This window comes from Orussus abietinus, unplaced genomic scaffold, assembly GCF_000612105.2.
Source record: "Orussus abietinus isolate OABI.00-Male unplaced genomic scaffold, Oabi_2.0 scaffold98, whole genome shotgun sequence".
NCBI classification, from domain to species: Eukaryota; Metazoa; Arthropoda; class Insecta; order Hymenoptera; family Orussidae; genus Orussus; species Orussus abietinus.
The window spans coordinates 344,816-357,122 of NW_019394383.1; the positions used below are offsets into that span (position 1 = coordinate 344,816).

Consider the following 12,307-nt stretch of genomic DNA (forward strand, 5'->3'; position numbering starts at 1 on the left):
TGCTCTTGCTATCGAGCTACAGTTACTGCACATGGGGGTTGCTCTTGCCATTGAATGATCGTTCCTACGGCACTTAGGAAAGCTCTTGCCATCGAGTTACAGTTATGGCACATGGACCATGTTGCTATCCGACCGGGAGAGAGACCCGACGGCGGGGTCCCGCATTCCCCAGTCTCGTACGTGGACAAATGAGAGCGACGGGCTCAGCCCGACGCATATCACGCCGCATACCGCCGAGCCTGAGTACACACGCACTCCTACAGCCTCCTGGTCCGCCGGCTAGTCCGCAGGGGACAGACGGTATCGAGCACGGATGACCAAACCACCCCTGCCGGACCCGCACGACATCTCACACTCCCTGAATTCGATAACCCTTGGGACGAGTTATCTCACCGGGTTCTGCAGGGTTTCGTGCTTCTTTTCATTGACCTCCGCAGTCCTGCTTGAGGCCAGTCTCCGTGATCCGCTCTTCATCTGATCAAAGGCGGCCGCTCCAGCCACGTAGCTCCCACTGTTGCTTGTCGGTCTTCATGCTTCTTCGATAGCACGTACTTCACTCCTTCTCGCACATATGCTTCCCCCGCACGATTGTTCCACACACACGAACGACTCGTTACCACCGTACCGCACTACTCGAATGAAGCGCTGCGACTCACTCGGCATAAGTCGACTGATTATCTTCGTTCCTCGCCACATATCCCTTTTTTTCCCGACAATCCCGATTAATACTTCAGATAAGTAACAACTTTACCCGAGGTGCGGGCTGTTGGGCAGTCCTCACGTTTTTGTGGTTTTCTGGGCAAACCCGCAATCGGTGGGCGAAAATTGTCCTGTCGGTAACATATGTCGTTGAGGAAAACAGACTTGCATGTCTGTGAAACGAACATTTAGGTGCGCCAGTATATTCTGTAGCAATTTTTGGGGTCAGTTTGGATTTGTTATCTTTATTTCCTTAACAGGCATGAAATGATGGCTGGAGGCAACGGGATGGTATGACGAGTAATTTTGTTCCACCCACTCTTCTATTCCAGCACGTTCGACGCTCGAGGCCGAGAAGCCGAGGAGGCTTAAACTTAAGTACGCTGTTCATAATTTTTTGTATCGTCTAAGTCGCATAGTCAATAAGTTAGGGCGTCCTCAAGGTGCGGCGAGTGCGGGCACCGCCGAGAATCATCACGAGGACACCCATCGAGGAACAAAGGCGCCTCAAGGGACATCGAGCATCAAGGACGGTGGCAATGGAGCCTCGTCCCGCCGTCGTCGGGAGTGCGTGGGCTGCGCGGAGTAGGGCCGGGCCGAGCCAGCCGCGGCCCTCACGCTTTACGGAAGAACCCGATCCATGGCGGCGCCGCTGGGTCACCGCGGCCGCATCCGATTTTCCGGCCCTTCACCGATTGCGGGAGGAGGGCGCATTTCCGGAGGCCGTAGACCCCCCCATGTCCTTTGACTCCAGGGAGTCCCTATAAGGACGGCGAGAGGGGGAGTCCCATTTGCGTCGCCCTCCTGCGCCGAGGCAAGGTTGCGGTGGCCCCAGAACGGAAGGGCCTACCGGTCCCCTCACCCTGGAAGAGCCACATCGGAGGATGCTGGCCCTCTCGGGGTACATCAAGAGGAGAATTTTGGCTCTAGGGAGCCCTGAACAGGTGCCACGGGATCCTTGGGGAGCTACGCCCCTGAAGCAGCTCGCTGACGTTACGCGGCCCGAGAGTTCTCACGGCTGCCGGTTCCTGGGAGGATCACTGCATCGGATGGGTTTCCATCAAGGGAGCACCGCCGCATTCGCTGAACCGAGGTTTGAGCGTACGATTGTTCCCAAATGGAGTAGTTTTGTTAGAACATTTAGTAGATTTTGTTTCGCGTGTTTCCCCGGGTAACCCGGGTAACCCGTTGCAGGGCCGACGCAGCGCAATCCGCCCTTCCGCATCAATCTCGGCCAAGTCTCGAGCGAACGATTTCCGCCTTGACGATCGTCGCGGCGCGGCCGACTAGCTCAAAGTGCGTACGCGCCAAGGTTCGGAGAGGGCGAGGGTAAGATCAAGACGCGGGGAAACAGGGAGGGGAGACTCAACAAACTTTAGGAATTGATAATAGGCTCGGGGGAAACAGGGGAATTCAGAATTTTCCAAAATTTTCAATTCCAATCAACTCCAGCCTTCTTTCCGGGTAGTCCGCGGGCGTCCCTTCATCCTATGTTACCTTACCTTCCATTCTATTCCTCACCTTTTAACCTCTATTTTTTATCATTATTATTCCTGCGATATTGTCGATAGCCATTTGATTTCTTACGTTAAAGTCACTGTTCCTAACCTATAATTTCCTACAATCATTTAAATTTCAGCGACACGTTCGTATCGCGTTTTTCCCGCTCCGAATTAATCCCGCGAGACCCTTTTTCAGCCAAGGCAACATTTCGGCAGTCTTCTCCGGGAACGCCCCTCGGAGAAGCCGGGAATAACCCTTCGCCCTCGCCTTCCGGCTTCACTCTCGTGGAGAGAGTGTCAGCCCTTAGGAAAGGGAGGCCAAAGGGCCCTTAAGGTTAGGCATCCTGGGACACCTGGCGCCCAACCGGTATTCTAATTAATTTGTTCGTGCTCAGGTGTGGGTGCGAGCCAGGGCGAAGGTAGAGAACCTTGGGACATAGGGCCCTTTTGTGAACACGGATATCCCTCGGGCGGGATATACGTCACAGTACATACTTTATAAATGTGGGTACCTCTATTCGCATTTATCTTAATTTCACACGTACGTTGAACGTTGAATTGACACCGTCGGATGTGAAATTTGTGTTGATTTCTAACTCAAAAGACTTCGTAACTGATACGTTTAAATTAACTCTCCGATAAACGTACATGCTTTAACCCTTTGCACTCCGATGTCCCCTCTGAGGGGACACTTTAAGTCTAAATGGGATGGCGCGGAGTGCAAAGGGTTAAAAAAAACATACACGCATATGTTACGTATACACCTATACAACTATACTATACATAAAAATACTTCCATACTGTTGCCGAGATTTATTATTCAAACATATATGGATATAATACGAAAAATTTAGTTTTCCGGTGTACGGACATGTACGCACATTCAATTTGCGAAATCGATGTGTATATTTTTCGTATAATAATTACATGTACGTGTAGTAGCCGTATTAACATAATATATATTATACGCGAGTATGTCGTGTGGATAGTTAGCAGAATTGGTTTCTACTGACAGCTCTGAAGTTTCTCGGAAGATAGCACTTCACCTTAAACATCGTCCGGCGTGTATAAAATCACTTCCGAATGAGGCAATAGCGAGGTAATCGCTTGATATATAGTGTTTTATTTACATCGTCACATTTAATCTTTGTATCCGTTAGAATCACTTAGAACTTCGTATTTGCAACAACACCGTTTCATACTAACGTAATTGAAGTACTAGATTATTTGTCCCTGAAACTACCTTTGATTCTGATTCATTTCTGTTTTTCTTTAGATATGTTATGCAAGAGAGAAGTGTCGACAAGGTCAGCACAGTCGGAAACATGCAGGGATCGATGCGGTTACGAGTGCTCATTAACGTTATGCGAATAGCAACGAAGCGCGACGGCAGGCACATGAACAGAGTACAGTGTACAGAAGCATATGCCGCTTTGCACGATATCAAGTATTTTTCAGTCATTTTGGTACGTTTGTAATCACTTTAATAACGAAAGTGCGACGCTTTTTAGTGTTCTATGTACTTAATTATATTTTGGGAAAACCGATAATTGTATTTGCGACTGTACTCAGATACCACCATTGTACCTATGAACACTTTTTAAATTGTTTAAAATACCTACTCTGGATATTTGACGAATTATGTGTATATACGTTTATAAATCAGAACATATTAGGAATATTCTTAAAAAAATTTGTATGAATGTTTAGGATAATCATTAGTTGATGCTGCAGTAAATGTATTGAATGATTTTCTTGATTAAGTAGAGATGCGTTTCCACATTGGTTCATAGCATAATAGAAAATTATAAGAATAATTTCATTTACAAGATGATAGTTATAAAATGTAAGCTTCTTATCAAGAAACTTGTAATGTCGAATGATGAGGCCCAAGCGAGACGCTACCGAGTACCGATGAATTCCGACGTCTCCTAGAAGCCCATTGTTTGATTAAAATGCGTGGTATACACAGCAATTTCTATCCGCGACGCTTGGTTGTGCCAGTATCTACAAAAATGAGTTTTACAGAAACACGGATGAGGGAGGTCAGGAGACGGGTGGGTTAAAAGTTCTCGGCGAGAGACAGAACCTTCGGATAATGAAAAGTGAGGCAGGTAGACGGTCCAAACGTAGAGATTAGGAAAAGACCATGTAAAGCCTTTGACCGGATAAAACCGTTATACGTACAAAGGTTCCAATTCTTCATTCGGTACGAAAATTATTGCAACGGGACTGAACGGAATGAAAATTGGTGCCGAATTTTTACGGGGTGTCGAATTCCCGTATTCTGTCCTCGTTGAGTGCGATAGACAATAGAGCGTAGCCTCCGGTTTTCTTTGATGGAGAAAAGGAGAGCGCATTACTACCCCAACCCACGCACAAGAGAATGACAGGTATAGGAGGTGTGAGTGCTAGAGAGATAGACATAATAGGCGACAGTGGTGCTAGCTGGTGTATGGCGGAGTAACTCTCAAACTTTTCAAAGTTGAGGTCCCGTCAAGCACTCCTCGGCCTATCCCAATGGGCTTCTAAGACACGTAAGAATTTATCGATTATACTATCGGTAAAGTCTAGGGTAACACATTACCATATTAGCGTGGCGGTGTTACCGACAGCACGTCTCAGTGCCCGTAGTGCGTGTAGATAGCGTTGAAACTGTTAAGGCCCTTTCCTCAGCACCGAAGACCCAGGGGTCGTGACGGGATTGCTTATTGCCTTTCACATACTCTTAACTTGTGAATGACCGAATTCTGCTACGTATCAGTATTAATGAAACGCGGAAAAAAAATCAATGAACCAACGATAATACAATGCCATGGTTTTTTTATAACGCGTTTTAACAAAAGCATTGAACTTGGAGGTAACCATTTTGAATATTTATTTAATTGAAAAGGGCGATTAATTTTTTGTAATTATGGTGATTTTTCTCAACCGACACAAAAGCTGACTAAAATAACAAAATGAACAAGATTGGGAAGACCGGGGCAGAGAGTCCAAATTTTTATATAATGTGCCATTTTAAGTGAAATAATGAGAATTTTCGAATATATTATACGTCGAGGTACAGGGCGTATATTCAGGTACAATAACTGCTGTCCAACATTCTTTAATCTATAGCCAAAAATTAAAGAAAAAGGTATTTATTCACGGCTGCACGGTTGGTCAACTTGTCCCGCGTTAAGTGGCAAATAGACATATTGGTTGGTGTGAATTGACATGGCATAGAATCCACACACCGTTCGCACCCAGTTCAAAATAATAAATTGCAGTAATTAAAAAAAAAAGTTTTTATCACTGGCAGTAACGAAATATGCATATAAATGCGTAACAATTAATCTTTTTAGATTATTTCATAATTTGTTTAAGCAAAGTAAAAGTGTGTTTTGAAAAATTGCTTAAACATGATTTTTTGCGTTGTAGTTGATGGATAATCACAAAAAGACTAAGAATCGTTCAAGATTGTCACGAAAGAGTGGTTAAGTTAAGATTATTTATAAAAGAAACGGACGGATCAAACAATCAATGAAACAAAATTCCAGAGTAATATAAAGCGCACCGATTATAGTTTGGCGCATTACTTCAAATAAGTTAATGAATAATTATTCAAAATATTTGACACAGAAAATTTCAGAGCAACTATCAGCCAGCGCGACTCCAAGAGCTTGTCAGTAAACTCGCCCCATTTTTCGTAAATCCATGTGCCCCGAACATCGCTTTAACAATCGAAGGCATATTGACAAATGATACATTATTTTATTAAAATAAGTATACACAGTTGCACAAAGCTAATAGATTTTTTATATTTCAATTTAAAAAAGACAGAAAGTAATACACTTAACTAAAAAAGAAGAAAAAGGGAATTGAATGAATTTACTTAATATTAAAAATTTAATGTTTTATTTTTTAAAACATAAACAACGTTACAGACAATTATATTAAATACCAACAGAAGTATGGGATAGAATTAGGAATGTATCATAAAATCAAGAATGTTATTAAGTTAAAAGTAGAAAAGTTATTAAACATTGGTTAATTTACCCCGAAGGACAACTTGCCCCGCTCTCCCCTAACTCATAACGGAATGTTTTGAAATTATTTCCGTTATTATATGGCACAATTGAAGCTGTACAGAAAATGTTTCGAATAAAAGTTACTTCTTTTTCCTCATACAATGCAATTCCGCCATACAAAAAATAGGGCTTTCAATTTAGGGCATTTAAAAACAAATCAAGTTGACTCTGAAATGGCCTTAAAATTGAATATTAAATAAGCAATAGATATTACCATTATATTTCCTCCTCGAAATGAAGAAACCTTTATTTGATACTTTATTCTCTAAAATAAACGTATGCAAGTGAATATCTGGCGCGAAATTCTACCGAATTTCCCTCTTCCAAGTTCACTATATACGATAGTGTCTCAAATGAAAAGACCCGCCCTGTATAATGAAAAGTATAATAAAAATGTAGAAAAAGAATATACACATTCACTTTTAGGATATAAAATTGATAATTTTACTAGAACTGCGGTAATTTTAAAAAATATCTTTAACATTGTTCGGTTTGTAACGATTAACTTCGATACAACGCGCTGAGGAAACTTGTGCAAACGTGAAGCAGTCTACTTTTTCGCCTTTCCGTTCAGCATGAGACGTCTGCCCCGCCGATGAACGAACTGATCGCGACCTATCCCGAAGCTGGTACGTGCTTTTCTGACACCTGGCAGTTACACTCGCAGTGCGCGATCGAGCACGTCGCTCGACACAGTGACGGAGTCCGACCTCGATCATCTTCCGGTACCCGTGTGACATCGGTGAAATGAATTATTCGTGGCTCCTCTGTCTCTTGCTCTCGGCAGTCGTTCTAAGCAGGTCCCAATGCACGGGAAACTATACCGCAGAGCCGACACAAATCGAGAGCTCGCTTGAAAAACTCGTCAGGATGTTCTCTAAGCCGGGAGCGTTCAAACGGGTACGTAAATGCAGGAAGCACGTGCCAATAACCCAATAAACACATAACAGTGGGATACGCGTCTTTATAGACGTAACAGAGTTTGGCGTTAGAACCAAGAATTAAAAATTATTGGCAAAAACGCCCCCAAAATGTGCCGAAAAGAATTCGAACGATAATCTATTCCAAGGAAGGTTCTATTGAATGCTAAGAGAATTTTGTGGAAATGTCCGAATCATGATTTTTCTTAATAAATATAGTGCAATATTTAAGATTTTTTCAGTTTATACACCTACTGTGCATTAAAAAAAAAATATATAATTGCTTGAAATTGATTATTTTAACACGTTAATTCAAGGGACCATGATTTCAGAGGATTGCTGAAGTTTCACTTTGATTTCTTCGTAATCATTCTCTTAAAATGACGTATGGAGTATAATTCGGAATAAAGAGTACAACGAATAACAAGATATGTTATAAATTTCAGTAGCGTGACACGCAGTTTCAGATAGTCTATTAGTTAAATGGTATCTCAAAATTCTGTTTTGCCAACGTTGATTACATTTCGCGACGCCTTTCACATCTTTACTCAAGCAACTCAATACATTATCTAAAGCATTATTCACAACGAACATTGTTCCAAATTGGACAAGAATGAGTTCATCGGTAAGTGACAGGATCGTGAAAAAAAGAAAACACAAGATTTAGCGTTATCAAATTCTACTTCAGTACAAGTATATTATTAATTCTTCCAATGTTTTTCAATTTTTCAAGTGAATCAATTTTTTATTTTAAGATGTTAATGAACACAAAATGTAACAATAATTAATCATGGAAACTTAGTGAAGCTTAGCTCAAGGAAATTGAATACCGTTTGAAATTTGTATTAATTTAATTCAATAAACCGTATACCTTTTTGTTGTTGATAATTGCGTGAAAAGAATCTTCTGGTTATGAGAACTTTTTTTCTTTTGTTTTTTTATAGAAAGTGACTCTTTCACTCAGTGTAAGAAGGGGCTCAATAATAAAGTTTACAGATTCTCCTTCGCCATTTCTCAAGTATTCTCGTACCTAAAACAGAAGTTTATTTATTATTTTGTGGAAGATTGTTTAATGTAAAATCTCTTTACCTTTGTACCGCGAATGTAACAAATTAAATTGTCCGGTATATATTTTAGTGCACAATAAGCACTGTAACTGCGTCAAGTGTCATATAACGACTTAAATTTACTTGTTGGCAAGTGAGAATCGAAACCGAGGTCGAGATATTAGCAATCTACATTTTCAGTGTGAGTTGAGAATTCTAAATATCGGTACTCTCCGTACGGAAAATCATTCACAACGTGCGAACTTGGTTGACTCTAGTGAATAAGATAATTTTGTTGCTTTACAGACCGATAGGATATTTGGCGAGAACTCGATCGAAGGAAGTGTAACATCTTGTCCTGATGGTGACGAGGGTCTCGACTGCAGAAGAGCCGAAGCCCGAAGATCCGTCGATTGTCCTCGCGGTAATTCATCTTGCAATTTGACGGCGATCTCATATTGCTCTTCCAGATAACACCATTGTGCCTACACTGTTAAAAAAAATTCATACACTTTTAATACATAAGGTTATAGTAAAATTATTAATTCGATGTGTCAATAGTGAATTACTAAGATTCTTAATAAATTTATAATTTTATAACATCATGTTGTAATTTTATAGAATCGCGTAGAAAATTTATAAATTTGATATTCAAAAGTCATTCAGTACATATTTTAGACGGGTTTTTAATTTAATGATCGTTAACATAAGTTTATTTTTAAACAAATTTAATGTAAAGATAAGAAATATTGGCGGACAAGCATCGTAGCTGCCCCCTTGAATCAGAGAAATGTTTAATAATATTAAAAGAAACTCTTATATTCAGTGGATCAAGACTTCAGTAGCATCATGGACAACGTAACTACTACTTGCCCGTGAGTTCGAAGTTCGGTACCCAGATAATTGCAAGATGATTTTTTCGGCCTTCAAGACAGAGTTTCTCTAAAAACGTACAAATGTCAAATTTATTACACATATGTACTAAACTTATACCTTGTGATACATTGGTTGATTCATTGGAAAATATGATATAAAATTAGTATACAATGTCTGAATAAAACTTCCAACAAAAATGACATTAAATTACATATCTTTTTAACAGTGTAGGAACATTCCCTGAATATTTCAATATACTTTAGATATTTGAAATATTTAACACAGTTACCTCCATGCATACTCTGGTAGACTCTCCGTTTATGTCATTTCGATTATATTATATTAACAAGCACAATGGAATACCAAATTGAATTATTGTAGGAATCATACAAATATAACATATAACACACGTTTTTGCTTGTCCCCTGCCGGTGACCATCGAGGCGTAAATGGAATGTAAAAAAACTTGCGCCAAATACGTCCATCCAATTGAAAGAGTATAATTTGCAAAGTCATATCCATAACGAGTCATATCTACTGGCAATTAATCGCACAAAAACAATGAAATCAGTTACTTTTGCCAAATACATGCATTGGGTGTTATGTGCGAAATATTAAATTTTACGAAAATATACCCATGAAGTAATAATGGAGGGCATAGCAGCAATGAATCATTCTTCCTAAACACATAGTATGTTACATTAAAAACAAAATATATCTTAAAAATAAAAAAAATATTTGGCCAGCCTCATAGTAATATTTAATTCTCTGAAAAATCCCGACTTCGGTACGATTGCTTAAATGTACAAAACGTATAATCGATGAGGCTCGCCAAATATTTTTTTCATTTTTAGATATATTTTGTTTTCAAAGTAACATACTATATGTGTTTAGGAAGAATGATTCATTACTGCTATGCGCTCATTTACTACTTCATGAGTATATTTCCGTAAAAAGTAATATTTCGCATATAAGGCGGCGCTCGCTCCGCGCTACGCGATGCGGAAACGGGCCGTTCGGCCCCGAGGGACAATGAAAATTAAAGGTGCTTGCGGCACCGCGTGACACGGACGGCCCTCTGGCCGCCTCGTGGCTTCTTGGTCCGCGGCTTCGCGAACTCGAGACTAGAATTTTCATATCGAACTGGAGACTCGGGAAGGAGCTCGCAAGGGAAGTGCGGATTCCGGATCACACGATCCGGGCCACAAAAGGGAGATTTCGTTTTCATTTATTAAATTTAGACTGAAAAAGAACTACTCCCGGAAGGACTCGTCGCGCGGTCGGCCAAATGAGGCCAAGTTTCGAGGAAGGTTCCGGTTTCCCCAGTCCTCACACCCGCTCCTCGTCCTCCCCGTACGCGTGCTCTCGGCGGTCGGCTCTCGATGGCCCTCGAACCGGCGGAAACCCAGACGACGAAAGGGATGCGATGGGGAAAGGGTCCACCCCGCGTGGCCCTATCTTCCCGAACTTTTGCCCGGGCGGTCGCCCCGCGCGACCGCGACCTGGCGAGGCCGTTAGTCGCCCCGTGCGATTAACGGGCCCTTCAAAAGGAGAACCCGAAGAATTAACTCGAAACTCGCGCAACTTCTATGGGGGGGGATTACCCGCGGTGTGGGACCGGGCCTCGGTTACCTTGAAGCCCTTCCGGCTTACCGGCCCCAGCTCAACTGGCGGTGCTCCGGTGTGGCGGCGGCGGCGAGGGGTAGCAGAGGGGGAGCTGCGGTGAGAGGCCAAACGTCGTGGCCCAATTTTTGCGGACCAAGAAGAGCGGGCCGCGTCCGGCGGCCCGTTTTATTCGGGTCCCCCTTCTCTAGGCCCGGTGACATCCTCGGGGTCTCATTGGCCCAGTTCCCGCCAGGTTGACCCAATTAAGCGTCTTCTGTTTCCCCGGTAGGGATCCTCGGCCGGCGCGCTCCCGGGATGGGGTGCCGGCTCGCGCGTGAGCTTCCCTGAATTCAGGAGGTTTATTGAGTTTTATTTTGATTTCTTTATCATCATTCTGCGGAAACGACATTTGAAGTATGTCATTCCGTAGAAGTTAATTGATTACGATTAACATGTTAATTAAATATAAGTATCGATAACTGTTTCGAATTGCATATCACTTAGAAGAAACAGTTTCACCGGCGTCGATTAAATTTCCTGACATGTTCCATGTTAACTTAACACACCGTTTGTGAAAATATTGCATTATTTAAATGTCCTCCTTTGTTTCACTTTCAGGCGACTGTTACTGTCATAACTGCGCAACAGCTGGACCTGAGTATTGGGCCCTCTGCTGCAAAGAACGAGCCGGATGCTGTTCTCACTTGGCTGCTGCGTGTAGGACCTGCGATCATCCCGTTCTCTACCCGTTTTGTTCCAAGCACTTTAATAAATGTCAAGACCAAATCCAGAATCAGCAACGAGAGCAAGACCGCTACGGCGAGGAGAATTCAAACTAATCCCCTGGACGTCTTTCGATTTCCACGAATTGTCCTTGCCGCGTCGTCAACTTTTATACGATACCTTGCTTATATAACAAAATGCACAAGCATCGACTACGTTAAAATCAACCAAACACACCAATGGTCTCGGAAAATGTCTGGACCATAATGCTGGTAGCATTTCGTATGATACCTCAAACTTGCGTTTTGTCTAAAAATGATCAGCCTTGTCTAACTTGAAATGCCTCTATCTGTATTTGCAGTCTTTCAAGAAAATCAAGATCACTAGAAAACAACGATCGACTTCCTTACCCGCAATGAGTCATTTAAATTATTCTCTCCTATGGTGGTCTGGATTTATCCCAAGCCTATGGAACGGAATGAATGCAGCCTTTGTGGGTTCGAGCCTCATGATTCCTGAGAACTCGGTTTAATTTAGTTTAATTTTTTAAAGAATTCCGAGACTGACGAATGAGTGTGACGGTCGTTATGCGATCTAACAGCTGTAGCCATTCAATATTGCGTTTTTCGGGAGGCCTGTCAACCGAATACCAGTTCAAGGTATCGGTTTTTTCTGCGATGAGGTGTTCCGACGTCGGACCGTCTCGTATGAATACTGCTATTTAATATTCCCGAAGTATTACGCAATTTTAGGTTTCTTTAATTCAATTAAGTACAATCCTAATTGAGTTAGCATTTACGTAAATTATAGTACGACTGATAGGAAAAGAAAGGATGGAAAATGACTCTCAGCTAGAACGGCTAATT

At 42.0% G+C, this 12,307-nt stretch overlaps 1 protein-coding gene across 2 annotated transcripts; it reads left to right on the forward strand.

Annotated features, from left to right (window-relative positions):
* Positions 1 to 6,926: 6,926 nt before the first annotated feature.
* LOC105698917 lies at positions 6,927 to 11,857 on the forward strand. Of its 2 annotated transcripts, none has more exons than XM_012423561.2 (3): positions 6,927 to 7,171; positions 8,544 to 8,661; positions 11,337 to 11,857. In XM_012423561.2, exons 1-3 carry the CDS (start codon positions 7,019 to 7,021, stop codon positions 11,555 to 11,557), a joined length of 492 nt encoding a protein of 163 aa, XP_012278984.1. In that variant the 5' UTR covers positions 6,927 to 7,018; the 3' UTR covers positions 11,558 to 11,857. The 2 variants fall into 2 exon arrangements, with proteins under 2 accessions (XP_012278984.1, XP_023287875.1); XM_023432107.1 differs by lacking the exon at positions 11,337 to 11,857 and adding an exon at positions 9,064 to 9,179.
* The last annotated feature ends 450 nt before the right edge of the window (positions 11,858 to 12,307 follow it).

What these genes read in the sequence shown, in the direction of transcription:
- LOC105698917 (XM_012423561.2), top strand. Translation starts at nt 7,019, where the DNA reads ATGAATTATTCGTGGCTCCTCTGTCTCTTGCTCTCGGCAGTCGTTCTA. An exon ending in AGCCGGGAGCGTTCAAACGG is followed by an intron (nt 7,172 to 8,543) that starts GTACGTAAATGC and finishes GTTGCTTTACAG; the next exon opens with ACCGATAGGATATTTGGCGA. An exon ending in ATCCGTCGATTGTCCTCGCG is followed by an intron (nt 8,662 to 11,336) that starts GTAATTCATCTT and finishes TTTCACTTTCAG; the next exon opens with GCGACTGTTACTGTCATAAC.